At 53.8% G+C, this 25,385-nt stretch overlaps 9 protein-coding genes across 9 annotated transcripts; 4 read left to right on the top strand and 5 right to left on the bottom strand.

Moving 5' to 3' along the window:
* Positions 1-89: 89 nt before the first annotated feature.
* HD553DRAFT_268213 (peptidase C13 family-domain-containing protein) lies at positions 90-1,719 on the bottom strand (the record flags this gene model as incomplete). Its single annotated transcript, XM_046177567.1, has 7 exons — positions 90-482; positions 542-652; positions 721-838; positions 903-1,077; positions 1,143-1,387; positions 1,453-1,475; positions 1,543-1,719. The coding sequence occupies 7 exons, from the start codon at positions 1,717-1,719 to the stop codon at positions 90-92; spliced, it is 1,242 nt and encodes a 413-aa protein (XP_046039288.1).
* A 639-nt stretch (positions 1,720-2,358) lies between these two features.
* HD553DRAFT_160238 (uncharacterized protein) lies at positions 2,359-3,220 on the bottom strand. Its single transcript, XM_046176822.1, has 3 exons — positions 3,024-3,220; positions 2,835-2,946; positions 2,359-2,732 (listed from the first exon to the last, which is right to left on the bottom strand). Exons 1-3 carry the CDS (start codon positions 3,108-3,110, stop codon positions 2,461-2,463), a joined length of 471 nt encoding a protein of 156 aa, XP_046039287.1. The 5' UTR covers positions 3,111-3,220; the 3' UTR covers positions 2,359-2,460.
* A 184-nt stretch (positions 3,221-3,404) lies between these two features.
* On the top strand, positions 3,405-4,752 carry HD553DRAFT_305465 (uncharacterized protein). Its single transcript, XM_046179170.1, has 4 exons — positions 3,405-3,561; positions 3,635-3,826; positions 3,894-4,422; positions 4,515-4,752. The coding sequence occupies exons 1-4, from the start codon at positions 3,463-3,465 to the stop codon at positions 4,664-4,666; spliced, it is 972 nt and encodes a 323-aa protein (XP_046039286.1). The 5' UTR covers positions 3,405-3,462; the 3' UTR covers positions 4,667-4,752.
* HD553DRAFT_160212 (putative 3-deoxy-7-phosphoheptulonate synthase) lies at positions 4,515-6,491 on the bottom strand. The gene is made up of 6 exons (XM_046176821.1): positions 6,379-6,491; positions 5,970-6,262; positions 5,492-5,893; positions 5,165-5,410; positions 5,056-5,089; positions 4,515-4,985 (listed from the first exon to the last, which is right to left on the bottom strand). Exons 1-6 carry the CDS (start codon positions 6,436-6,438, stop codon positions 4,914-4,916), a joined length of 1,107 nt encoding a protein of 368 aa, XP_046039285.1. The 5' UTR covers positions 6,439-6,491; the 3' UTR covers positions 4,515-4,913.
* A 1,212-nt stretch (positions 6,492-7,703) lies between these two features.
* On the bottom strand, positions 7,704-9,358 carry HD553DRAFT_280800 (uncharacterized protein). Its single transcript, XM_046178111.1, has 4 exons — positions 9,001-9,358; positions 8,303-8,940; positions 8,164-8,205; positions 7,704-8,069 (listed from the first exon to the last, which is right to left on the bottom strand). Exons 1-4 carry the CDS (start codon positions 9,203-9,205, stop codon positions 7,959-7,961), a joined length of 996 nt encoding a protein of 331 aa, XP_046039284.1. The 5' UTR covers positions 9,206-9,358; the 3' UTR covers positions 7,704-7,958.
* A 338-nt stretch (positions 9,359-9,696) lies between these two features.
* HD553DRAFT_339454 (uncharacterized protein) lies at positions 9,697-10,142 on the top strand (the record flags this gene model as incomplete). The annotated part of the gene is made up of 2 exons (XM_046182445.1): positions 9,697-9,858; positions 9,933-10,142. The coding sequence occupies 2 exons, from the start codon at positions 9,697-9,699 to the stop codon at positions 10,140-10,142; spliced, it is 372 nt and encodes a 123-aa protein (XP_046039283.1).
* A 242-nt stretch (positions 10,143-10,384) lies between these two features.
* On the top strand, positions 10,385-12,189 carry HD553DRAFT_305460 (Arv1-like family-domain-containing protein). The gene is made up of 6 exons (XM_046179169.1): positions 10,385-10,546; positions 10,675-10,881; positions 10,999-11,053; positions 11,170-11,307; positions 11,386-11,569; positions 11,654-12,189. Exons 1-6 carry the CDS (start codon positions 10,460-10,462, stop codon positions 11,997-11,999), a joined length of 1,017 nt encoding a protein of 338 aa, XP_046039282.1. The 5' UTR covers positions 10,385-10,459; the 3' UTR covers positions 12,000-12,189.
* HD553DRAFT_160068 (histidinol dehydrogenase) lies at positions 12,170-15,114 on the top strand. The gene is made up of 3 exons (XM_046176820.1): positions 12,170-14,311; positions 14,388-14,743; positions 14,828-15,114. Exons 1-3 carry the CDS (start codon positions 12,248-12,250, stop codon positions 15,051-15,053), a joined length of 2,646 nt encoding a protein of 881 aa, XP_046039281.1. The 5' UTR covers positions 12,170-12,247; the 3' UTR covers positions 15,054-15,114.
* HD553DRAFT_305456 (golgi-body localization protein domain-containing protein) lies at positions 15,105-25,104 on the bottom strand. Its single transcript, XM_046179168.1, has 14 exons — positions 24,450-25,104; positions 23,617-24,381; positions 19,937-23,547; positions 19,557-19,869; positions 19,329-19,495; positions 18,560-19,269; positions 18,169-18,494; positions 18,045-18,109; positions 17,528-17,971; positions 17,198-17,462; positions 16,504-17,130; positions 15,940-16,443; positions 15,760-15,874; positions 15,105-15,691 (listed from the first exon to the last, which is right to left on the bottom strand). The coding sequence occupies exons 1-14, from the start codon at positions 24,843-24,845 to the stop codon at positions 15,324-15,326; spliced, it is 8,676 nt and encodes a 2,891-aa protein (XP_046039280.1). The 5' UTR covers positions 24,846-25,104; the 3' UTR covers positions 15,105-15,323.
* Positions 25,105-25,385: the final 281 nt, after the last annotated feature.

Raw genomic sequence — 25,385 nt, 5'->3', positions numbered from 1 at the left:
GCGCATACCTGTCTTCATGTCTTGACGTCTACATTGACGACTGCGAATACAGACACAAGCGAATCTCGTGAAATTGTTAATTCTAGCTCCTACCGACTGCTTGCGGCCCAAGCTATGCCTCCTAAACCGACGAGCCCACTGAGAGCAACCCATTCCCGCCAACCTCTTGCCTTGGTTACCCCGAGTCGATCGGTTTCCGAAATCGACGCCATCTTTGATTGGCCAAGCAGATATCCTTGTCGGATCAATGGTCGTTGCCTCGAGCTCGTCGAGATCTCCACCTGTTCGTCCGACCTCACATCATGACCATCGGCTACCACTACCGTCCCACCGGGATGTCCGGGCGAAACCCGTTCTACGCCTTCAGCACGGGAGACACCGCCGAAAAAGTCTGTGACGAGGACCTCGTCCAGTGCATCTGGGAAGTAGTCGGTAAAGACGCCCGGATGGGACTTGATCTTGACCGGGTCATAGTGGTCAAACTGAAGGATAGCTTGATCAGCGATCCACACGTGACAGGTATGAGCGACACAGTACTCACAAAGTCTTTCATGGTCTTATTACTGCCGATGTCGATACCCTCTAGGTATTGCAACACGTAGTGTGTATAACTATCAATCACCGCGACGCCGATATCGTGATCGTTATGGTGCTGCATGTTCAGATAAGCTTAGCTTCGGACAGTGTTCGCCTGTGCTGTCAGACAGATTTTGGGCTCACAGAGTAAGAGTTCTCTCCCAACTCGCTAGACCCGGTCGCCAGCACGTTCGGGCTATAGATCCGCTTGTACAAGGTGTTCGCCTGGCAGGTATCAGTCATGAAGAACAACTTGTTGTACCTGGCAAGGTCGCAAACAAGCTCGTCAGCCCCGATCTCACGTCTTATCCTCAGCTCCAGCCCACCTTCGCTTTTCCCACATCTGCCCGATGGCATCCCCGATATCATGAGCTCCAACCTCTTCGTTGTCCTGAAACTTCATAAACTCGTCCCCTCCGTGTCCTGCCATGTAGATGAAGACGTTTGAAGACGAATCGGAAAGCAGCCGCTTCGAGGCAGGTAGCGAATCGGGATATCGACCTGGAGTCAGCCCAGAATTCAGTTCAGCTTTGTCACCGGTCTTTCCTTGATGAATCTTTGCTCACCCGTCAAGACTCGCAAGAAACTCTCGACGTTGACTTCATAGCCCCGGTAGTCCACCTCGACACCGACAGCCTCGTCTACGCCAGTCTTTTTTGCATCTACCCCGCTGCCATACAGGTCGAGCTGTTTGCCTGAATTGGCATAGATGGTGCTAGGGAACCCGTTCCTTGGGTTGCAAGCGACGTCGTCGGCGAGCATGAGGATGATTCGAGAGTCTGGAATGCCCAAGCGTTTTACCGTGCGGTACCTGCGGCAAAACGTAGCCATGAGATGGGAAAACACGTATTCATATGCATGATAAGATATTCTTACATTCCAAGGGTATTAGCCATATGCTAAGGACCGCAATCCATCATCATCATCAATTCAACGAATCTTGGGATAGGACGCGAGCCTACTCACCCTGTAGTTGAACCAATACCTCGAAGTGCAGACCAATACCGCCCAGTTGTTCGTGTGTCTTCCTTCCTCGCTCTCTTCCAATTCGCTCGTCCGGTTTGCTACCGCCTGCCATGGACCGGCCTGCTTTTCGGACGTTCCGAGGACTTCTGCTTGTACTCCTGTCCACAAATCCCACATCATGAAGCTCTTAATCATATCAAAAGGTCGAAAGATAGATGGAATCCTCGCTCTTGAGGCCGCATTGGACGCTTGAGACGAGGTCGCGGCCGGACTGGCGGTTCCTGAAGGCTGACTAGGACTCGTCGTTGTCCCGCAGTCCGCAAAGGGACATGTAAGGTTGGTAGCCAACTGTCTGGTCGAGTAGACCGAAGGCTTAGAGTACGTCACTCGATCGAGGTCTGAAAACGGGTCGATGTGATGTGAAAGTCAGTCGTTCGCATCGCTAGCCGTCCACGCTGAGGCGTACTCACCAAAGTAAGGAGCGTTGGGCCCAGATCCTTCGTTAACGACCCTGACGGTATGTTTCCCCTCTCCGAGCCCTCCAGCAAAGAAATGCAACCCTCCCAACTTTTCGCAACTCTTGCTGTCCTCCCCGCCACACCCGCTCCTTCCGCTCAGAACCCCCTGAGTAAGCGGCTGATCGTCGGCATAGACCGAGAATGCACCGTGATCGTTCACTTGATCTCCATAGACGTAGAACGCCGAACCTTCCATGTCAAAGGAAAAGGAATCGCCTGGTGTGGCGGTGTAGATGGACGAACCGCCCCAGAAAAGGTCGACCTGGTTGGTAGTCCAAGTCCCGTTGTAGGTGATCTCGGGACTATTGTCGTCCAGGGTGATGTTTTGTAGCTGTGCACTGATGGAATGCGAAGGGGGATCAAAGTCAATCAGCCTAGCCTCCGGTGAACAGGACAGGTCTTATCGGAGCAGGACGAACCCCTCGGCACCGAACTCCAGACCGCCCACTTCCACTAAGTCCAGCAGGAATCTACCTCCTTGCGTCTCGATGACCACCTCGTGCTCCGCATAGGCCAAACCATCCGTCCCGTACAAGAGGTAACGATCCGTGCCGTTCTGTTGCGAGTAGGCTTGACCGGGGTAGATGAACGGAGTCGGAATGGATGGGTCGATGGTCAGGGTATAGTTGCCGTATTCCGGACCTGATCCTCCATAGACGTAGAGACCAGTGCCTACACCAGTAAAGGAATTGGCAAGCTCAGCATCGCTATCCCTGTTTGCCATTCACCTCAACACAAGGCGGCCTCGTCTGCCAATTGCAATGCGAAGCTTACCTGTAAAGTTGAACGAGATCTTGGTACCAGCGACTTCTGTCGAGTGATACGTAGCCTGGTGCCAGATCGACCCCGTCACATCCGACGTAGCATTGAACCAGCCGGGATTGTCCTATTGAGAGAAGAACAAATTGTTGAGACCAACCTCGATTCTCGCTTCATACCGTTGGTGAAAGGGCCGGGACTCGCCTGTGGATTCGGTGTCGACCAGTCTGCCGGGTTCGAGTAGACGATCACCGGGTCAAAGTCGTCGTACGTCACGTTACGGACGGACATTACGATCGGAGTGAGCGATCCGATCCTATCTGTGCCACTGCGGTAGGTATATCCGTCGAGTCTGGAAAGCGTTGGAAGGAGATGCTGCTGCTGGCTGCTGGCTGCTGGATCTGATCGACGTCGACGTCCTTGTCAGCGAAACCAAACAAACACAATCTCGCGATATTTACTTCCGGGGCGAGTGAATGATCAGATATTTGCTTCCGTAGCCGAGCCTCGGCTTCATGCGAAGCTATCAATCTATCAAGGGATCAAGGGTCGAGGCCCATGCTGCTGCTCTCTGCAACCTGCAATCTGCAACCTGCTCCCTCTCTCCCCAGCCACTCGAGCAGCAGACTATCGCTAGACAGACATGGTCAAACCCCTCGACAACAGCTTGGGGTCAGGAGATACCGACCAAGACCTCGAAGCGCTGCTGCGTCGCTTCAGATCGCTCACCGATACTCGACAGGCAAGTCGTTCGGTATACCGGATAGTCCACTCGTGTCAAAGGGATTCCTTGGCTGATGAGCGATTACGTCTAGCTCGAGAAGGACGTCGATGCTGTGACAAGGGAAGCTGAGGGGTTTGCTGCATCGGATAATGACAAGGAGGATGGGAGCTTTCAGGAGTCGAAATCGAACGAGGACGATAGGGAAATTGCTGATGATGATGATGATGATGATGATGATGATGATGATGATGATGATGACATATATGATGTCGGCGACGCGGACGTGAGTGCTCGATCTCTGATGCTGGAAAACTCTCTGACCACAGCTATACCTTCGAGTCGACGTTCAGGTAGAAGAATATCTAGCGAAATTCGGGCGTGTCGAAGCTGGACCATCCTCTCCTTCACGCCGAGCGTCGGAGGAGAAGACAGGCGAAGCGGACGAGGTGGATGCGGAACTGGAAAAAGAAGCAGACTCGATCGTACGACGGGCTCAGGACGAAGTTGCTCTTGATTCCGAATCGCCTCCGCCATCTCCTCCTATCAAAGCTGAAATAATGCCATCCGATGCTACGACCGTCACCCCTTCAAAGCCAAACGCCCTGGATCTCCTATCCAACCTCTCCACACCGAAAGACCTGAAACCACCATCACCTTCCCCGGAAGAAGATGACCCGACAGAAACCTTCGATCCCATCTACGCCCGTCTGGCAGGTCTGAAACCCGGCGCATCCATCCCGGGCTTATCACAGTTTCCGGTGACGCCGTCCAAGCCGCCAGGAGCCGGCCAGGGGGACAACCAAGGGGGAGGGAAAGGGAAATCGTTCGACGTCCCCGGGATGCGTATGGCGAGAGACGAGGATATGGACAGTTGGTGCTGTAAGTCAAATCCAAGCCTGTTCCCGCTTTGTATCAATGCACGGGTCAAGAGGGAAAGCTGATGTGTCCCCCTGTCGTATATGACGTATCAGGCATCTGTAACGCCGATGCGACCTTGATCTGCTTGACCTGCGATTCAGATCCTTACTGCCGAACGTGCTGGTACGAAGGTCACGGTGACGGACCGGGACAGGAAAGAGGTCATCGGGTCAAACAGTTTGTGCACGGGCCGGCTGCGAGCTGAGTTCCAGAGGGATTTGTCCTGTATCGTTCAATCTCGCATAGCGCATGATAGGGCCGATATGACATGAAGCGATCACATCCTAGCCAAAGAAGAGACGGAAACAAGGAGACCTAATTATGCTACATGTGGGTTGTGACTTTTGGGGGCAGAGAGGAGGAGAGAGCCAGGTGGGGATCGAATCGCAAACCGGTTCATGCGGCAAGACCATTTGACCGCTGCGGACTAGATCCGGGAAAAGATTGGGCATCTAGGCGGAAGCCGAAACTTCTCTTCGCTTGATGACGGCCTTGTTGAGCTTGTCGAGCATGTCGAGCGTGGTCTGGGAGGCATCGAAGAAACCGTCAGGATATGTTTCGAGACCTGATAAAGGTAGACGACTGTCAACTCACCTCCCACGAAACGCATCCGTCGGTGATGGAAACACTGTGAAGGTCAATCTTCGTATGAGCATCACGCAAAGAGACGATGCAAACATGTTGAAGGCGTCCCCGAACTCACCCGTATTCCAAGTGCTCCCTCCCCTTGTCAGAGCTCTGTTTACCCTCCCTCAAGTTGCTCTCGATCATGACCCCGGAGATTCCCTTTTGCCCGGCCTCGAGCTGACGGCAGATATCATCGCAGACAATCGGCTGGTTCTTGTAGTTTTTGGACGAATTGGCGTGCGAGGCGTCGATCATGAGCGAGGCGTAGGCGTGTTTTCGGCTCGAGGCGATGTTGGCGAGGTATTTCTCGACGTAATCCGAGCTGCATGACGGAGGCAGGATAGCGACAGATCAGCTTGGGCCCGTACGGAAGCGCAAGACCGAGGAGAGATTGCAAACATACGTGTAGTTGGGACCGCCGGACCCTCCTCGAAGGATGATGTGAACGTCCTTGTTCCCGCTCGTCTTGACGATCGCGGCCATACCAGCCTCTGTCACACCCATGAAGCAATGCGCATGCTCGGCCGAGCCCATCGCGTCGATCGCCACACTGGCCGACCCATCGGTCCCGTTCTTGAATCCGATAGGGAACGAGACACCGGAAGCCAACTCTCGGTGGAGTTGAGATTCGGTCGTTCGAGCTCCGATAGCACCCCAGGAGATGAGGTCCGAGATGAATTGTGGGGAAATGGTATCGAGGAGTTCGGAACCGACGGGCATGCCCATCGAGGTGATGTCCCGCATGAGCTCTCGGGCGAGTCGGAGACCCTTGTTGATCTTGAACGAGTTGTCGATATCGGGGTCGCTACGGGGAGGCAGAGAGGATGGTCAATCTCGCGTTGTGCCATTGCTGTCAGCTCGAGAGACCATTGGCGACCTACTTGATGAGACCCTTCCATCCGACTGTCGTTCGAGGCTTCTCAAAGTAGACCCTCATGATCACCTCGAGATCGGGCCACCTGCCATTGGCAACCTCTCCTCTCAACTTGGTCGCATACTCCCTGGCCTGGTCCGGGTCGTGGATCGAGCAAGGACCGACAATGACGAGCAACCGGTCGTCTTGACCGTGAATGATCTTGGCGGCGGCGGTTCGGGCCTTTTGGATGGTCTCGTGGGACTCGGTGGGAGAAGGAATATCGTGACGCAGAAGCGCAGGAGGGATCAGAGGGTCGTACTGTAGAGAGACACGGGGTGAGAGACAAGGATGAGCTTCCTGTTGCATATGTCCAAAGGACCGCACGCTTCCTGCGAGGTGGAGCAAGCAGCGAAGCGTAGGACTGGGAGACCTACCCCGGCGATCCTGGCGTCGTCCATCCCGGTGGAAGTTTGGTTGGTCATTGCTACGGCCATAGTGTTGTATGCTAGATGCTATGTTCTTGTGCCAAATGTCGGTTCGTGTGTCGAGCATCGATGATGTTGTGTGATTGATGTGTTCAACCCGAAAGATGGTTGACTCGAAAGAAAGTCGGAGAGGTGGAGGTGGGGGAAAGTTGTCAGGTAGGCTGACAGATGACAACCCTCGAACAGCAGCACGTGACTCGCGCTAACCCTTCGGTTTCACTTCGGGGCAGCCTCATCAGCCACCGTTCCAACAAACTAGAAAGACCATCTTCATCCTATGACTATCCTCATCATTCGGTCATTCGCTTCGTGTTCGACGTCTTACTCGAGGTCTGAATGTGGGCTTGCGTCGTTGGACATGGTATGAGAATTTTACGTTGCGGGCACGAGCGCCTGCAGCAGGAAACTATCGCTGCGATGCTTCCGCGATAACCCTTCCTCGGTCGAATGTGCCACTACTGAGATAACTTCAAGCTTGACACAATTTCTTCATTACGAGGATTGCAAGACCCATGAAATCGGTGCTGTAAGTATAGGTATGTTGATGATGCTGTTGTATAGGTTGTTTCTTTTCGATTGTTTTCGGATTCGGATAGATACCGTTCAAGTAACAACACTTTTGCCAATGTGAAATTAGGTCTCCGTCAAGCAGAACAGCACACAGACCGTGAGATCTGTTTAGATTTGGAAGCTGAGCGATATGATCCAGCCCTTGGACTTGGTTCTTTTTCTTTGAAAGCAATGCTAGTATCATGCCTGATCTCTGCGTCCGTGTCTCGTTCCGGGTCGCGGACTCCGGTTCAACCAAGTTATGGGACGTGATTCGTGGAAGCTGGGTGGATGAGTTGCTGACCGTTACCGTATCAAATCAGTGAAAGATCGCGCTGAGACTCTGGTCTCGAATGGGACTTGTTACATATCGCTGATCACACGGAAACTAGCGTGTATATGGAGATCGAGGACATTACATGGGTATGCCGTCAAACAAGGGTGAGTAGACCATCATTCTCAACATCCGGGAACTCTGCTCTCACGCCCCTCATTAACGCGATGCATATAACAAGTCCATGTTCACGTGAGCTTCGAGAATTTCGACATTACAGGCAAGGATGACCTCTCCGGACTTTGTCCGCCCTTGGCAGGACTTTTCACGTACATGTTGAATCATTACGCGATCGATCATCTGTGACCTGTCATGTTTAGTCGCCTCGACCTCGGACTTTGATCTCACGCGAAATCCGTCCTTGCTTTCGAGGCATCTTGGTGGTTGCGTGTACGACTGACGATCGGGATTACATGCCGATAATCATCGCAGGGGATCCCCGTTCGCTGAAAAAAATGGCCATGCCGCGCGTTACGGGCGAGCTCGCTACAGTGATACAAGCAGGTTTCACCCAACTCTCCAATTCAAAAGGTCGTAGATCCGATGGAGGACCAGCCTCCGACGGTCTTCCTTCGCCCATCAGGTCCCTCGCCACTACCTCTCATAATCTCGCGCGCTTCGCCTCCCTTCTATATGCTGGCGAAAGTTACAAGATCCCGACAGGTCCGAACTGAGCGTGATAGCACTTCTTGCAATACGCCGATCCGTCCCGATCACACAGCTTGTTCGGGTCCAACGTTGATTTACAGGCGGTGCACTGCGGAAGTCCAAGAACATGTTAGGAATTGGTAATTTCGATCGGGCAGTCCGTTACGAGCGAGAATAGAGATACAGGTAGGAACGGGACTGACCTTGAGACACCCTTTATGCCATTTCCGACTCAACGCGTTGACCTATTCATACACGATATACACAGGAGCCGATCAGTCAAGAACCGGTCTTCCATCCAGCACGCGTACTCCTCGAGTTCAAAGGCCTTCTATGACTCACAGCTTCCATCAGATATACCTTCTTCCCACAGGTCGGACAGACGTCCCCCCCTCCCCCTGGTCCTGGGCTCGCTCCGAACCCAGCTCGGACGATCGAAGCGGACGCTGGGGTTCCGTATGTCCTCCCTGGGATCCTTGTCGGTGTCATCGGGGACGTCTTTGCCGGTGCAGTCGTCGGGGTTGACGTCGTTACATGCGAGTCGGACTTGGTTGGTAGCTCGAAACTCGCCTGAGTAGAAGAGGTAAGATTGCTCGGTTTTGGGAGTACAGAAGGCGGAGCCCGGGCAGTCGAGATCTTTTCCGTCACTCCTGAAGTGCCGATTGATGGCGACGAAGCTTCTGCTGTTATTGAAGTAGCCGAGCTCAAGGCCAGAGGGTTGGACCGAGGCACGATCCTGAACGGCGCGTACTCGCTGTCCGTTCCCGGCCCTTCTCCTGCTGTTGCTCCGACCGCTTCATCGACTGATCGATATGTTCCCTGGGTACTAGTGTAAGAGCCGTTAGATCTCTTTATGGGTGTAGAACCGAGGTCTGAAGGTGGCAGGGCTGTCCGTGAAGGACGTGACGGAGTGGATGGGGCTGAGGGTCTCGATGGACCTGCCGACGGCGAGCTAGTGTACACGTTGGCGGACCTGAGGTCTGAGTGACAGTCCACAAGACATCAGTCATGACATATTCAAGCCACAATCTCCCACTCACCTCGGGGACTGAACAATTGACGATGACAGTTTCTGCAATACGCCTTTCCATCGTGTTCTTGCAAAGCTCCCGGGTCGACCCTGGTCTTGCAGTTCGAGCACACGAGACAAGGTTTATGGTACATGTTTCTGCCGGGTCCCATGATCTGTTCGGCATGGTAGACCGGGCGGGAACAGGTGGGGCAAGTGGGTGTGCCGCCGTACATCGTTGCAAGGTAGGGTTCGAGATCTATGCGGCAGAGCGAGGATGTATAGTAGCTGGTCTTGAGGCTGAGCGATGTCGAATGGAGAATCTAATATGACTTTCCAAGACAGCTAAATGTGGCCAGTCAGACCAGATCGATCTGATGACGGATATACAGGTAGCAGGTAGGGTAGATGTGGATGTAGAGACACAGACAGCAGACAGAGTCCCTCCCCTTGTTCTCCCCTGGTAGTAGGGGGTACCGCTAGCTTGATACCTATCACGTGACACGAGCATGAAACTGATATTACGTCATCTCTCTCTTCCACTTTGTCAACAATCCGGAGCCGAGGGTCCTCGGGCCGCTCGTAGCTGGTCATCTTCGCATCTTCTAAGCAACAGCAGCTCTCTTGCTTTCTTGAGATGCGAACGACCTCGTTCCCCAAACGTTGATATCTCCATCGGCTTGTCGCCCACTCGCACTCCGTTGACCGACTCGGCAACGACCATGCCATGACAACCTCTCAGACGCTCCGATTCGCGAGCACGACCATCACCAGCCTCATCGGCACTTCCACCAGCAGCTCCGGCGACCCAGACGACGACATCCCGGACCCGTTGACGAATCCGGCGACTTCGAGGATCGTCAAGGTCACCATCGCGTGCGCTATCGTCGTACTCGGGATCACTGGGCTCATCACCGGTTTCAAGGCGAGTCTTGCATCGCTAAAACCCCACTCCGATTGCAGGAAGCTGAACGGCTACATCGCTCGTCTTCACAGATCGCCGGTCTCTACCGATCACACCGCGAGACCCGCCGACGACGTGCTATCCAAACGACCCTCGCCACCGGGGGCCAAGTGCCAGGATGGATGACTCAAGAGACTAAGAAGAAATGGGGCGGGAGAAAGGTCAAGAATGCGCACAAGCAGGTCGAATGGGAGGGGATCGCCGCATGAAAATGGGACGTGCGGAGATCGAGTCGGGAATGTGAGGTGTGGTTACGAAGAGCGGTTCCAGAAGTGTCATTGTATCCAATCCTTCGGGTAATAGTGTGTGAGAGCGTCGTCTCGTTGTATCCAACCTTTTTTTTTCGTGCGACATCCGTTTCCAGATCGTCGACGATCCCCGGATCACGCGAACTCGCAATCACCTGTCATGTTTTGCATGAATATCGTGCTCATACCCTCACATCTCGCATCTCGTCTACAAGGGCATCGTCTCGGCTCCTGATGCACGAGCTGTGACGTTCAACCTATCACCAGGACTGCCCACTATGCCCATCTGCGTACACTGCGATTACCCAGCTCAGGCCGTCTATACGGTTTACCAGTCCGTCCGCAACACTCGACTCGAACTGTGCGTGAGTGGCCTCTTCCAGCCGTCACCTCGTCTTTGATAACAAGGCTGATAAGTTAGTCTTCCTTCTCTCTACATCTCCACAATTATACTTCGTCCATTCACAAACATGTCCGACAACGATACCTCTAGGCCCGTTGTTCCCGCTTCACAGACCCCCTTATCGAACATCCTTTGGTCTTGATCCTGCTGGACCTCGTCTTGCTCAAACCGAGGGTTTTTAGGCATTTGGTTTTTAATCGGGACGCTCCACCTAGGCGGGCTGGAGCTGGGAAGGAGAGGGATACAGAGGGTAGGCGTGTGAGTCGGGGCGGGGAGAAAGAGGTCGACCGGAGTCGAGTAAGTTTTCGCGTCTCACGTCCCTTGTTCAAGGTCAAGCTGACTCGAGATCTCTCGATCTTGTTTTCAATGCAATCACCTCATGCCGCCCGGGATTGTCCCTGTCGATCATCACAGATCATCTGGCAGACCATCCTCCGCCTGGGCCTGATCGTCACCCTGGTCGAATCCCGTAAGCTCTCTCACCTCGACCTCCTCAAGGCCTCGAATCGAAACGCTGATCCTACTCCACGGATCCTCTCTCCTCTTATCAAAATCTTTCGGTTATTCTCCTTGAGGACCGGACAGTGGTCCTGTATCGCCAGACCTACCCGTCAGCTATACCCGGCGGCAGTAACGATGAGGACGGATCGCCAGTGTTCATTGGAGATGTTTGGCTTGAAGAGCTCGGAAAGCTGTTGACGGTCGGCATGGTCACCCTGGTAGGCAAGTCCATCCGTCCCTGATGTATGGGGGTGGGGGAAGAGGGTCGTTGATAAAGCGGACGATTCCTGGCGCATACAGGCAATATCGGGCAACATCTGACGACGACCTGGATCTCGTACATGTTTTTACGTCGGATAGGATGGCTACCACAGAGGTCTGGTCATACCTCTAGAGGGAAGCCAAACGAGATGGCTGGCAAGGAGACTGGGTCAGTAGGCGGAACGCTTGGATGGGGAAAGGATGGCAGGAGGCGGGATTTCAGGTTAGTCACTTCGTCGAAAGACGCGGATGAGAGCTTTAATATTGCTGATACGACAATGGGACGCAAATCCTATCCGCTTTATAGAGTGCCGATGATCTCCCTGACACTGCTATACGCCTCGGTCCTACCGCTCTGTCTCCATCTCGTGCTTCTCGTCTGGCCACCCATCATCGCTTCACATCCCGATTCATTCCTCTACATCCCTCGCTCGTTACCGCTACCTACCTGGTTGGGACCGCTAGCCACGACGATGCAGAGGGAAAAGATTGACGAGATGTGGATCTCGACGCACTTGTTGAGCGGGATGAGCAGCGGGTTGGCATTGAGAGTTCTGCTACCGACGAGACCATGGGCGACGATGGTCGCCGTCTTGGGCGGGTGGATCGTCAAGGCTGGGGTGCATGCCGGGTTGACAATGTCGGTGTCATAGCGATGACGTCTTGGGGTTCTCGGACGTTGTGACGTACATGGGAAGGTTACGGGTTGTAAAGGGAGCGACAAATGTCACGTGATCTCTCGAATTCCGAGTCAACCGCGACGCCGACCACGATCGAAACGTCACAGATCTAGAGTGCGGGAAAAAGTGTGGGACACCATGTACATCATGTATGCAAACAAGCACCTCGATCGCTTGACGTTGCCTCTCGTATCTCTCAAACCCTCACACACCCCGTCACCATGGTATTCCCGGCGATCTTGCCAAAAGTAGACGAGTCGATCGACACGTCCATCCTCTCGGCGCTCGCCCGGATAGGTCCGCTCTTGGTCAACACTTCGACCGTTCGATCGATAGCTTCCAAACTCGAACACGCCGAAGAGGTAGAATGGTTCGTCGAGTGTGAAACCGAAGAGCAAGCACAGAACGCCTTGGATCACGGGGCTAGTAAGGTCCTGCTCGACCAAAAGGCCGACGGGTCGATCGGGGAGGAATACAAGAAGGACATCGTCCTTCGGTTGAGCTCATCGGACGTCGATGCTGGTTCCATCAAGGGCTACGCCGGTGTCGTCCTTGGCAAGGGAGTGGACGCATCACGGATCAAGGATATCAGGAAATCGTTGACCGTACCCGGCCTTGTCTTTACCGAGGACGCCAGCTATGACCCCGCGTCCGACGTCGTATCCATCCTCTCCGCTGCCTCGCTCACCTTGGATTCGATCGCATCCTCCTTCATCTCTGGCTTGGTCACCGATCGACCGGACGGATTCTACCCCACCATCGTCTCTTCCCCTGCTTCATCACCTTCTCCTCTTGCACTCGGCCTCGTATATTCTTCCCAAGAATCCATCAAAGAGTCGATCTCGACCGGTCGTGGGGTCTACCAATCCCGCCGACACGGACTCTGGCGCAAGGGCGAGACTTCAGGTTCGACTCAGAGAGTCGTTAGGATCAGGAGGGATTGTGACAAGGACGCCTTGCTGTTCGAGGTCGAGCAGACCGGGACCGGATTCTGCCACCTCGAGACCGAAGGTTGTTTCTCCTACTCTTCCCAGCAGCAACAAGAGAAGAAGGGACTTGCCGCCTTGGAATCTACCCTCCAATCCCGACTCGCCGAAGCCCCCGAGGGATCGTACACCGCCAGGCTATTCAACGACCCCAAGCTTTTACGACAGAAAATCATGGAAGAGGCCGAAGAGCTGACCGAGGCCGACACCCGTGAACACGTTGCGTTCGAGATGGCCGACTTGATGTACTTTGCAATGGCCCGCTGCGTCAAGGCGGGTGTCTCGCTAGCCGATGTCGAGAGGAACTTGGACGAAAAGGCCAACAAGGGCAAGAAGGGCATCAGGAGGCAAGGGGATGCGAAGAAAAAGTGGGTCGACTATACCGACAAGAAGGATGGACAACAGCAGCAGCAGGTCGTCCTCGGTGAACAAACGGTGAAAAAGGTCGAGCCTAGTGCCGAAGTGCCCGTTCAGGAAGCCGTCAAGTCGGAATCCAAGCCCGAGGCTCCCGTTCCCAAGGCGTTCCCCACAGCCCCGACCGATGCCTCGAACTCGTCAGAGATGATCAGGATGAGGACTTCGGATCTTGGTCAGGTCACCCCGACCGAGCGCGCCGCTCTATTACAACGACCGGTCATGGACTCTTCGGCTATGATCGAGCGCGTCAAGCCGATCGTCTCCAAGGTCCGTGAAGGTGGGGACGAGGCGTTGAAATCGTTGACCAAGCAGTTTGACAAGTCGGACCTCGAATCCAACGTCCTCCTACCCCCCTTTTACCCTCCTCCTTCGGGTAAGGAGCTTTCGAGCGAGATCATCCACGCCATCGAACAGGCCTACTCGAATGTCAAGGCGTTCCACCTCGGCCAGGCGGAAAAGGAACCTTTGGTGGTGGAGACCATGCCCGGCGTTGTTTGTACTCGATTCGCTCGGCCCATTGACCGAGTCGGAATTTACGTGCCCGGAGGTACCGCTATCCTGCCATCCACCGCGCTCATGCTCGGGGTCCCTGCGCAAGTGGCTGGATGCACCACCATCGTCCTCGCTACTCCGCCCCGACCGGACGGGTCCATTTCCCCAGAAGTCCTGTACGTCGCCAAACTCGTCGGCGTCGACGTCATTCTCAAGGCGGGTGGAGCTCAGGCGGTCGCCGCCATGGCTTATGGAACCGAGACGTGTCCCAAGGTCGACAAGATCTTCGGACCGGGGAATCAATGGGTAACCGCGGCCAAGATGTTGGTGCAAAACGATACCCAGGCATTGGTCGGGATCGACATGCCTGCCGGGCCTTCCGAGGTCATGGTGAGTCACACGAGCCTATAGCAGTCGCGGACAAGCTGAACGCGAGCTAAAATGTTCTCTTCCTACATCTCTCCAGGTCATTGCCGACAAGACTGCCAACCCGATCTTTGTTGCGTCCGACCTTCTCTCCCAGGCCGAACACGGTATCGACTCTCAGGTTGTCTTGGTCGCCATCGACCTCGCCTCGGAACTGCTCGAAGAGATCGAGCAAGAGGTCGATCGTCAAGCCAACGCGCTGCCTCGTGTGGACATCATCAGGCAGGCCATCAAAAAGAGTCTGATCGTCAAGGTCAACGACATTGATGAGGCCTTCCGGTTCTCCAACGAGTACGCGCCGGAACACTTGATCCTGCACTTGAAAAAGTCGAGCGAGTGTGTCAAGCTCGTCAACAACGCTGGGAGTGTATTTGTGGGAGCTTTCTCACCAGAGAGGTAAGTGACGCAGACGAAGGTTCCACACGCGTGATCTGGTCTGTGTGCTGATACGGAATGTCTTGCTGCCTGCCCTCCTCGTAGCTGCGGAGACTACGCTTCGGGTACAAACCACACCTTGCCTACTTACGGATACGCCAAGCAGTTCAGCGGTGTCAACACCCTCTCTTTCCAAAAGCATATTACCTCGCAAGAATTGACCGAGGATGGTCTCCGAAAACTCGGACCCATCGTCGTTACCCTCGCCGAGTGTGAAGGATTAGAGGCTCATGCTAATGCTGTCCGCGTACGTCTCGCCAGTCTGCAATAATTGTCGCCGAGCAGGGACAGGGTTGTAGCGCGCGCTTGTATCAAAATCTAGTAATTACATGCATCATTATAGCGGAAGGCTTCGCGCACGCAATATGTGAGATTTGCCACGCCGTTCGGCGTTCACACAAGTTTGGTCCGGCATCTCGATTGTGAAAAGGCCCATGCAAATATATACAGTGTCATGATGCTTTGAGAACCTACATGGAGTTGATACAGTGATGGTGGGTATAAGATTTCGTTGTTGATCATGAATAGGAGAGCTGGTGCTTCAATCATCGTCGGCGTGGTGATGACGATTTGCAGCTCGAGCCTTGATTCGATGCACCAATTTGCCTAGCTTGCCCGATTTTTCTCGCTCTGACGGTGCAGGCCCAGATTCGGATGATCCGGTGGTAGGTACGCGCTCGAGGTCATTCAAGTCTCTCTCCTCGACCGGACTTGTGACAAGCGGCGCCGATTCTAGGATTTGGCCACCAGACTGGGTTGTCCAAGGTTCGAAGGGTCGCGTCGTCATCCTCAGCTTGGATGGTCCATGTTGCATATCTTCTGCGGCCTGAGCCCTGATTGGCTTTCGGCTCTTTTTGAATACTTCCCGGATCAATGCACCTTTCTGTTGCCAAGCGGACCGAATGATATCTAGGCAATCAATGAGATGTCGGGAGGTCAGCGTTGGGCAATCTAGTCTGAAGAAGCCTATTGCTTACCTCGTCGCATGTGCCTGAACAGGTCTTCGAACGACCAGGTCTTGTTTGTGTAGCGCAGCTCTGGACAGGTAAACTTGAAGTCGTACAGATCGGTAATGCTTTTGGGTTTGTCGCCCTGACGGTCCCCTCGATCAGATCAGCAATACGCAACGGAAGAGTCTCGGCCACGTCTGAACGCACCTTATAACTCAGTACTAAAGTAGTCTGAACAAAGCTTACTGACACGAAGGTCATGTTTTTGGTTGCACGAGAGTGCATCTCATCTGCTTCGAATGGGAGGAATGGCTGCTCTTCGCCAGCCAAACTAGAACCGCTCTTCTTCCTGCGCGCGTTCTTCTGCTCTGAGTCGGCTGGAGTAACTTCGGAAGATGAATTCTGGCGCGAGAGAGATGGACCATTGTCGCGGTGGTCCCGATTCGTCTTCGTATGTCTTCGGCCGTCATGTGTGGCATTGGAGTCCTCGCCGCCGCCGACATGGTTGTTCCCCTGAAAAGACTTGTTCGTATTCTGATCGGATGCATGCTTCTTGGGCCTCCCGTTTTGGCCAAACACATACTCCATAAGCTGACGTCCCAGCTTCTTCTCTAATTGTACCCGAACAGGGTGCGCATCCACATGCAGATGCTCCATGATCGTAATCCCTCCAACTGGTGCGAGGACTGCCCACCGAACTTTCAGGATTGGCTATGCAGGAATATTGGTCAGGGCGACTGCCGTGCAAACACGGACGGAAAGCAGACTCACTTTGCTTTCCTTGGACCCGGTCTTTTGGTATTTGGCTAGCATCTCGGGGAAAACCGCATCCGGACTGCTGTTCAGGGCTTGGAGGTCCTTGACGACAAGAGTACTGTCTGTGCTGCTGTCCTTTTTCCTCAACCAATCGAAGTGGGCATCCGTCATCGCCAACTTTGCCAGCAGAGTCTTTTGCCCGAACATGAACCAGGCAATTTCTCCTGCAGACGCTTGAAATCGGATCGATCCCTTCAGAGCCGCTGCTTTCTCGGTATAATTGCGGTGAAGCGAGACCGCATCGTAGATCATGTTCAAGCTTTCCACCGACGCAAGCAGATCTCCTCTGACGTCGATAAGGCCCAACTTGCCTTCCGATGTGAGATGTGTATAATGCTCATCATACGCCTTGATGAGAGACTCCGACTCTCGGATCCGTTGTTGCAATTGTGCTACCTCGGAAACGTATCGGAGTGCATCCCGTCGATCGAAAGAGTACACAAATGTGTCCATCTTTTGTGATCGCTGTCTCTGCTCCGGATCTTGATAAAGGATCAAATTGGTGATCACGTTGTAGAGAGCGGCGTAATGATGGGAATCCGCCATGACCGCAAAACGCGGCACGTGCAGAACAGCCAGATCCTGGCCACCAAGTGTTGAAACTTAGTAGTGTATCTCCATTTTACTGTTTCGCGACTGGGTAACTAACCTGCTTATGCTGTATATGCTCTGGGAGAGCCTCTTGCCCATACTGCTCCCGATCGGCAGAGAGATCGTTGCTAAGACGCAGCTGATTGAATTTATCGTAATGGAAGTAACCGTCGGTCTTCGGGAGGACCCGATCGAAATGCAATGACTGGCACTTCGAATCGAGCAGGACCTCGAGAGGCACGAAGGTTCGGTCATGTCGCTCGCCTTGATCATCGGATCGTCGAGGATAGAACCCTTGTAACCCTGTAAGATCAGAGTAATTGCTAGAGCAAGGAGGATAATTGTCAGCGGAAGTTACCGGGTTGGGTTACAGCAGCTTGCGACATACCGGTGCATCACTCGCGAGTTTACAGGATCTCCAACGAACTCGTCGTCACCTATTGTGTAGCCCTTGAATGTAGCGCTGTCCATGCAGAATAGAATCGTGGAATCCTCGTCGAGTTCGCTTGAAAGCGCCAGTTGTGGTCCAAACAGCGACAAGAAATGGCTTTTCGTAACCGTGTACTCCTCGGGAAGACCAGCGTGAGGGTCGGTTTCACGTGCTGATGGCTGAGATTCTGCCGGCTTGACGTCGCCTTCATCATGTTCCTGCTTGTCGGCATCTCCCAGCACTAGCTTCAATAGCTCTTTGGCTACCACGTTACCAGTCTTGTCTGCAACCCAATCCAACTTGTTGGGGATCTTTGTGACCTGGGGCTTATCGACAACGGTCTTGGTCCTGACTGGGGCATCAGTAATGCTGCCAAGCTGTTCTCGCAAAACCTTCAGAGCCCTTTGTTTCGGACAAAAGCGGTCAGGATCATGTAGGAAGTGCATGTTTAGTGAGCCGCACATCGTATACTCACTTATTCGATAGGTAATATTCCAGGCCTTTCCGCAGACGGCTTGAGAAGTAGTACTTTAGCAAGATCTGCGATAACTCCAGCTTTAATGTCCTGGTCCTCTTCGCTGAATTCGTTACACGCTTACATTTCTGGACTGGTTGTTCAACACGAGTCGAGGGGTATAGATCTGGTAGATGTTCTGGAAATCGTTGCCTTCGGTCTCCTTTTCTCGGCTGTCCAGGTGGTCAGTAGACGACTCTTCCGAGCCACTGTGTTCTCGAGCTTCTTTCGCATGGCGGTCCGCAATGAAGCGGTCCAAAACGTCGATACTGGCTTGTAAGGTTGCAGCTTTGCTCGATAATGTGTTGGATCCCTCTCTTGAGACCGTATCTTTGGCCGTGCACGCTCGTAAGGCCTCTTGCAGATGTTCTCGCCGGGCTTCCGCCAGCCTGATGCCCACCTTGTGGGAGCCTATTGAATAAAATCGAGAAATAAGCGCCGCTTCACTGTCGGGAAGAGGCTGCCTGAATACTTGCCTTCAAACTCGTTGAGCAGACACCCGTGTGTGGCCTCACGCCCGAATTTACTCGCTTCCATATCCGTCCCATACCAGTGTCCCGTCTTCATCTTGTCGATGACGTCCGGGCGTAGTTTTAATGCAGGCAACCATCTGGAGTAGTGGAACTGAGGGCATGCTCCGATCTCGTACATTTCGATGTAGGGGTTGTCGTCGGAGGGTCTGTAGTCAGTGTCCACATAGTCGTCCGGATGAAACCATGTGGCATCACCGCTGGCCATCTCATTGGCGAGTGTTCCTGCCGGGTCGGGGACATCCACAAGGTGTGAGCCATGCTTCATAAGGAACCCTTTGGATTGGTCCTCAAACACTGTCGACAGAGCCCTTAACTGCACGTCATCCAGAATAATATCGGCGGCGTAAAAGGGTTTGTGTTTGATCGTACCCATTCGTTGAAGAGCCTCCTTTCGTACAATCTTGGTCTGTTCTCGTTGATGAAGATCCGCCCGAAAGTGTTTGATATGCGCTTTGACACCCACTGCCGTCTGGCGTCCCGTCGTCCAATCTACCTTGGACATTTGAGGGTAAAAGTGAGAGATGTATAGATGAGAGATGTCGAAGCGGTATTTGATGGTCGCCAATGACCGGCCAAACTTTCGGTGAGGTGGTGGGGATTTGGGGAATAGTTTGCCCTGCCGGATGGGGAGCGACATCACATGATTGAACAATCTATCGGAGAGATGAATCAGTGATAGACTCCACCATTGTTTGCCCGCACAGAAACTTGCCTCCACCACGCGAAGAAATGCGTGAAGCCTTTGGGGGTAAAGTGAAAGCTACTGCTATTGACGCGTCCCTCGCCCTGCGGCCCACTCGGACTGCTGCGACCAAAAGTCGTGATGGAGGGAGAAAAGTGGATAAAGTCCGAGCGGAAGCCTTCATACGAATCAACAGGCTGCGATATCAACAGGCGGGTCAGATGGTCAACCGTGGTATCACATCGCGTATGGACTGACCCGATTGAGCTCTCGAGACTGGGCATCAACGGCTTCTTTTGATCGCATCTTGACCTCGTAATGTGGCTTGAAGTGAAAACACCGGCATCGCCGTTCTGAGAGTCCTCCACGGCAATCACTATCGCAGTCGTGATCTCGGCACGTGCGTTCGAATTTAAAGCCAAATCCAACGCGCACACCGCCCACGAAACGAGCGCAGGTCTTGGTCCCACGTCTTTCGAGGAGAGTAGGCAATTTGGCCGCAGGCTTGCCAGCATCGCTATTTCCGTCGGCGTGAGTGCCGGTGGCGGCGTTGTCTATCATAGCGGACAGGCTTGAGTTGCGAGGAATAGATGATAAGTTTCCGGACGTTACGACTCCAAATCGGTTGCATGACTTACTCTGGAATCGAGAAAAACATCTCGTCGCTAGAGATCTGGATCAATTCGTTCTGGTCGTTCTTTTCTCCGATGCGCAAAGACACGTTGCCCATCCATGCCAACACGAAGCCAGCTCCAAAGCCAGTAATATGGTACGGATCACGGGAGCCCTTCAGGTGAAGATGACAAGGGCCGTCAAAGTCGACCTTGACACGCCAATGCAGCGTGAGGCGGAACTTGTCCCAGAAACCCATTTTGGGCGAGGGATCCCGCGGCGGGTGCGTAAACTTTTCGAAAGCCTTGGTGAGATCTTCGATCGCAGGTTGATAAGAATTCCCCCAAGTGAAATCCGTCGGCGCGGCGGTGGCTACCTTCATTTCCACTTTGGTGTACGTCTTTACTGGCATCAAAGTTTTGGCGACTTGGACAGTCAGTGCTGCAGCATGATCCGCGCCGAGACCTTCGGGCAACACGGGACAAGGCAACAACACGTAGCTATCGTCATCTGCCATCTCTTCACCAGCAACGAGCTGAATGGAAGCCTGGAAGCTATGTTCGGCGGGCTTGTCGGAAGCTTCGTTGTCGACAGGTCGGATCTGAAACAGCGGCATCGGATAGTCCCTCAAAGTCAACTCGACAGATCGAGCTCGAAGGTTGATCGAGAGCGGGACGAGCAGGGAGAAATCTGTGTTTTCTGGGAATTTCCCCACCATGGCTTCTTCCATGTGCTCGATGATTTCGCCCTTGTCCAGGTCCATTGGCTTGAGCTCAACCGCCAATTTCTCAAACTTGGCTCGGAACAGCGGGGCAAACCGTTCGGGCGGCATGACGTCAATGGGAAGGCTGTCCTCCCGATTCCGGACGCCAAAGACTAGAGCTATCAACAGTTCCTCTCTCTTGTTTTGCGTGGCCAGAGCCTTATCGAAACGGACCTTCCAGGCGCGGGCATTGTACCAAGCGAGGTTGTATGCCGCACTATGCACATCGCGAATACCACTGGCATCAAAGCCCCAGCGTTCCCTGATCTCGTCCAGATTGGTAGACGACGGAGGTGCTTGGCTTCCATCTCCAACCGAGTCCAGCACACTTACTTTGGCGGCGAAAGCTTCCATCCTCTCCAAGCGGTCCGCCTGCTCGTTCAAGCCGACTCGCCAGATTAAGTTCAGCTTGGTCTCGAGAGGATCATCCTTTATTTCCAGGGAGAAATATTCGAGATTGATCGTCGTGGAGGGAATGATTTTCGGTGGCTGGGCTGAAGGTTTGCGCACGGTCACAAACTCTCGTTTGTGCATGTCTTGCGCCAGCAGCTTGACGACTTTGACAAGGGTGCTAAAGTTGAGGATCAATTTTGAGAGCTCGTATCGGAAAGGAATTCTGATCCTAAGCGCAGCAATGTCTACGTTGGCGATTGGTTTCCCTGAAACAGTCTTGTTGATGGCGACATCAAATCGGCGGACGCGACCGAATTCTTCCCATCTGCCGGGAGCTCTAGGACTGGGTACGTAGAACATTGCGCTGTCGACTCCGAATTCCTTTGTGGCGCCGATCGATGACAACGCTACCGATTTGAGGTCAAAGAATAGCCTCTCCTTTAGAGGGAGGGCGAGGTCACCCATCGCCTCGTCAATATTCATCTTGAGCCTCATGGAGATCCTAGCAGAAGGATTGGAGGGATTTTCGGTATCAACCTTTTCCCCATCAGCTTCCGAACTTCTATGTGACCGAGGTAAAGCGGTGAAAGCGAGGAGAGCGCAGTAGACGTGAGATACGTCTGCAGACAGCTTTGTCTTGGCAACTCTGAGATTGGCTGCAATGTCCAAGACAGCTGCATCGCGGGCTTCTCGTAGTGTCACGCTACCATCGATCTTGTGGATATGTAATAGTGGCTTTTGAGCCTGGTCACGCAGTGATATCGGGAAAGGATCGACACCATTGACATAATCGCCGGGAGGTTTTGGCTGATCTCGTAGTCGCTGGAAATCCCATCCCGCGTATGAAGGCATCCGTTCACGCCGCGGGAAGAAGGCTTGAGAGACTGGGTTGGGCACGGGTTTCGGATTGGGTCGATTGCGGTTGGTTTGCCTGGCGGCGTTGTAAATGGGGACGACCACGATTTGCCTTGCAGACATGGTGCAATGAGCCGCTTGCGCTCCATGACTTTCTGCCTCGTTGTGAAGAGCGATGGCTTGCTCCGTGGCGTCAGCCGGTAACCTCAGACGACGCCGAGAATTGGACTTTCCATCCAATTTGCTGCGTCGAGTCTGACTGACGTGTTTGAAGGAGCAGTAATCTACTATCAAGCTCATCTGCAATTGCAATCCTCGTTGCAAGTGTACTTCGCAGATGGGGTTCGGATCTTTACTGGCCATAAGAACCAGTATGTTGGAGATGGCAATCCTGACGCGCAAACCAGAGACGAGTCTGGCGAGAACAGGTTTCTGATGGCTGCGAGGATGCTTGACCTTGTTCACGCGCGCCGGCGACAGTGATTCCAATCCATGTACAATGTGACGTAGATGTTCGTGGGCGTCTTGGTGCCACAACGTCGCCTGCACGCCGTCCTGAATTGAGATATCGACTGCGCCGATCCCCGAATGCCACCAAAGTGAAAGATCTCGATGCGGTTCTGAATCCATCGGGCCGCCCTTGACCAGACCCTGACCGTTTATGTCGGCTTTTCCAATCCTCAACAGTTCATGAACCGGCGCTTCCGCTTGCGCAAGGGAAACCATTGTGCTCAAAGTTCCTGGTCTGAACGAAAACTCCCAGTGCATCGAGACGGTGGCCTCGTCTTGCAGCGAGCCGGCTTCGAACTTGAACGCCCTTTCCGAAAGATCGACACTAGCAGAATCGTACGGCGTGTCCTGTGTCGAAGCGCCACCGTCCTCTGCGAATGTTGGCTCTGCCGCATCGAAAGCTTTGTTGTCCCTAGCACGAGACCTTCGGGTCGCACAGATATCCCGGTAGTCTGTCAAGACGGTGGAGCTGATCCCGGTAGAGCTGATCTCGAGCAAGCTAGCCGAATCTTCGTCATTGGATAGGACGCAGAGGGTCGAGTGACCGACACTAGCATCGAAGAGGATCCGAGGCAAAAAGCTGATAGGCGTTTGACTGCTGGACTCTTTCTCCGGCTTGCTCCTACGGACACGTTTCAAGAGCGGCCGAAGCTGTGCCATCATCGGCACCGATGTCTTCACATGTACGTGGTCGACATTGAACGACGCATTGACGATATACCGGTTCGGGTCTTCTGGGAATAACGGGCAACTCCGCCGCCAATGGGGCAGTTTCCAAGTAGACACCCCGTCAAGCTCGAGATTGCCGATGTCGAGAACCTTACGAGAGGGGTGTCGATCGAGCTGCCAAGTCAACGCAACATCGGCCATCGAGGACGAATAGTGAATCGCTGGGATGAGCGCCTCCTGCCTTTCGTTGCGACCGAAGACGTCCCTAAGACGAAAATTTGTCGACGGGCTAGCGGACCGGACGTCCACGAAGAACCCATTGACAGCGAGATCGAAATGACCAGCCACCGAATCGGACTGTCTGTCGAGGTGATCGGGTTCGAGCTCGAACCGAGCGGTAGTATAAGGCAAAGCCAGCTGGACAGAATGTAGCGCGTTCAAGAGATCCTGTATGGCGAAACGGCACGGGATATCAGCTGTCACTGGAAGATACTGCAATGAGGCTCGATCGCTTACCCTGACTTTCGCTTCTTGAGCAGGTCGGCTCCGCTTGCTGCCAGAACCACGAGGGAAACTCTTCTTCAACTTCTCTTGCAGTACCTTCATTCGCAGGACGTCGACAGATAGTGGAGACACGTTCAACTTGACATCGACAGAATCTTCTCCCAAGATGCCGGCCTTGTCACCAAACTGGACGGTGACCTCGAGTCGACTATTGTCTACGAACTCGAAGACCTTGTCCTGGTGGACACCTTTCGAAAGTTCAGGAATATTCTCGGACAACGAGAGTTGACCCATCTCCACAGTCAGCGTCGCGTTTCCTCGAGCTCGCCCCAGGAGCCTGGATAACAGCTTGGCAGGGCGGCTCTTGGTAATACCCGGAGCCGGGTTAGGGCTGATCGGCTTTTCCTTGGCCAAGCCTTCGAAGGAAGGAGGTGGACTGATCAGACCGTGGTTCATAACGTAGGTGGGACTCTCCATGGGCGACTTGGCCTCGAGGAAAGGCGATCGCGGTCCACTAGGTGTGTTGAAAGCCGCATAGCAAGTCTCGGGATGGACGATAAGCTCGGGAGCTTGGTCGAAAACAACGTCAAAGCAGGCGTTGAAGCTGTGAAGGACCAGCTCGATGGGTCGGTCGGCGCCATCACGGTAGATCAGGACAGCCTTCTCCACTTGAAGGTCCATCAGGTGTGCTAGCCAAGGAGATTGTTGAACTGCAAATGACATGTAGAAGATGGTCCATTCGCGGCTTTTCGCTTTCAGTGTGCCGGTTACCTTGGCCTTTGAGAAGAGTTCGCTTGAAACCATCAGCTTCGCCTCAGAGCACGACGAAACGATCGAACACTTACCCCCCATGAAGTGGACCTCCAACCAGAATTCAACGGGCTTCGGTTCCTCGTCGTCCTGACATCGGAGCTTTCCCGGTCAGACCGGGTCGTCTCATCGTGTTGAGCTTGATCGTCCTTGGTAACGTGAATAGTAAGGCCTTCGACCGAGATCGTAAGCCAACCGCCTTGCCTACGAGACCTCTGCAGACCGATCCTTTCGACCGTGAGCCGAGATTTGATCTCTCGGTGCTCGTTTCCTTTGGCAGCCCATTCGATCCCACGGACGCTCCGAGGGCTGACGGATCGGATCTGCACCTGGAGCAGACTTTCCAGGAGAAAGGGTACCAGGACGTATCGCAGAGCAAAAGCTGCGGCTCCCAGGAGCAAGAGATATCCGAAAGCGGTCGTAATCGCCATGGCTAAACGTATCTGTGCTTCGATCTGGACCAGGCCGCCGAGGTGGTTCGTTCAGAAGGACCTTGAACTCGACCCGGACGTGACCTCCACTCTTTTGGTGTTGCAAGTAGCTGCTCTCAATTTCGTGAACGAGCTGGTTCTTTACGCATGGTCCTCGACGTTGAGCGTGTCTATATACTGTGAGGAGCAGCAAGGTTCTATGACGATGATAGAAGAGTGGTGGGTATGTCAACGACGACGGAGGTCTACCTGATTTTTTGGGTCTAACCAAGTCTGGGTGAGTAATAAAACGGTCGATCCTGCTTCCTCTCCTAGGGTTCCCCCTACGGCCTAACTTACGGCTTCTAACTTGGGCGACGTCGGTCGGAGGCCGCCGGCTCGCAAACGGGATCAATCGTCCGGAGCCGTCCCGCGTCCCACCAATTCTTGCTATCGAGTCTTATTCTTTTGCCACGTCAGTCCAGGCTCAGGCATCTGCTTGATAACGAAGTCAGAACCTCGACCTTGATCTATACAGGGGAGCGTACGGAACATGTTCAA

Source organism: Filobasidium floriforme (assembly GCF_021052385.1).
Source record: "Filobasidium floriforme strain CBS 6241 chromosome Unknown HD553scaffold_3, whole genome shotgun sequence".
NCBI lineage: Eukaryota > Fungi > Basidiomycota > Tremellomycetes > Filobasidiales > Filobasidiaceae > Filobasidium > Filobasidium floriforme.
This window is presented reverse-complemented; position numbering and strand designations above follow the sequence as displayed.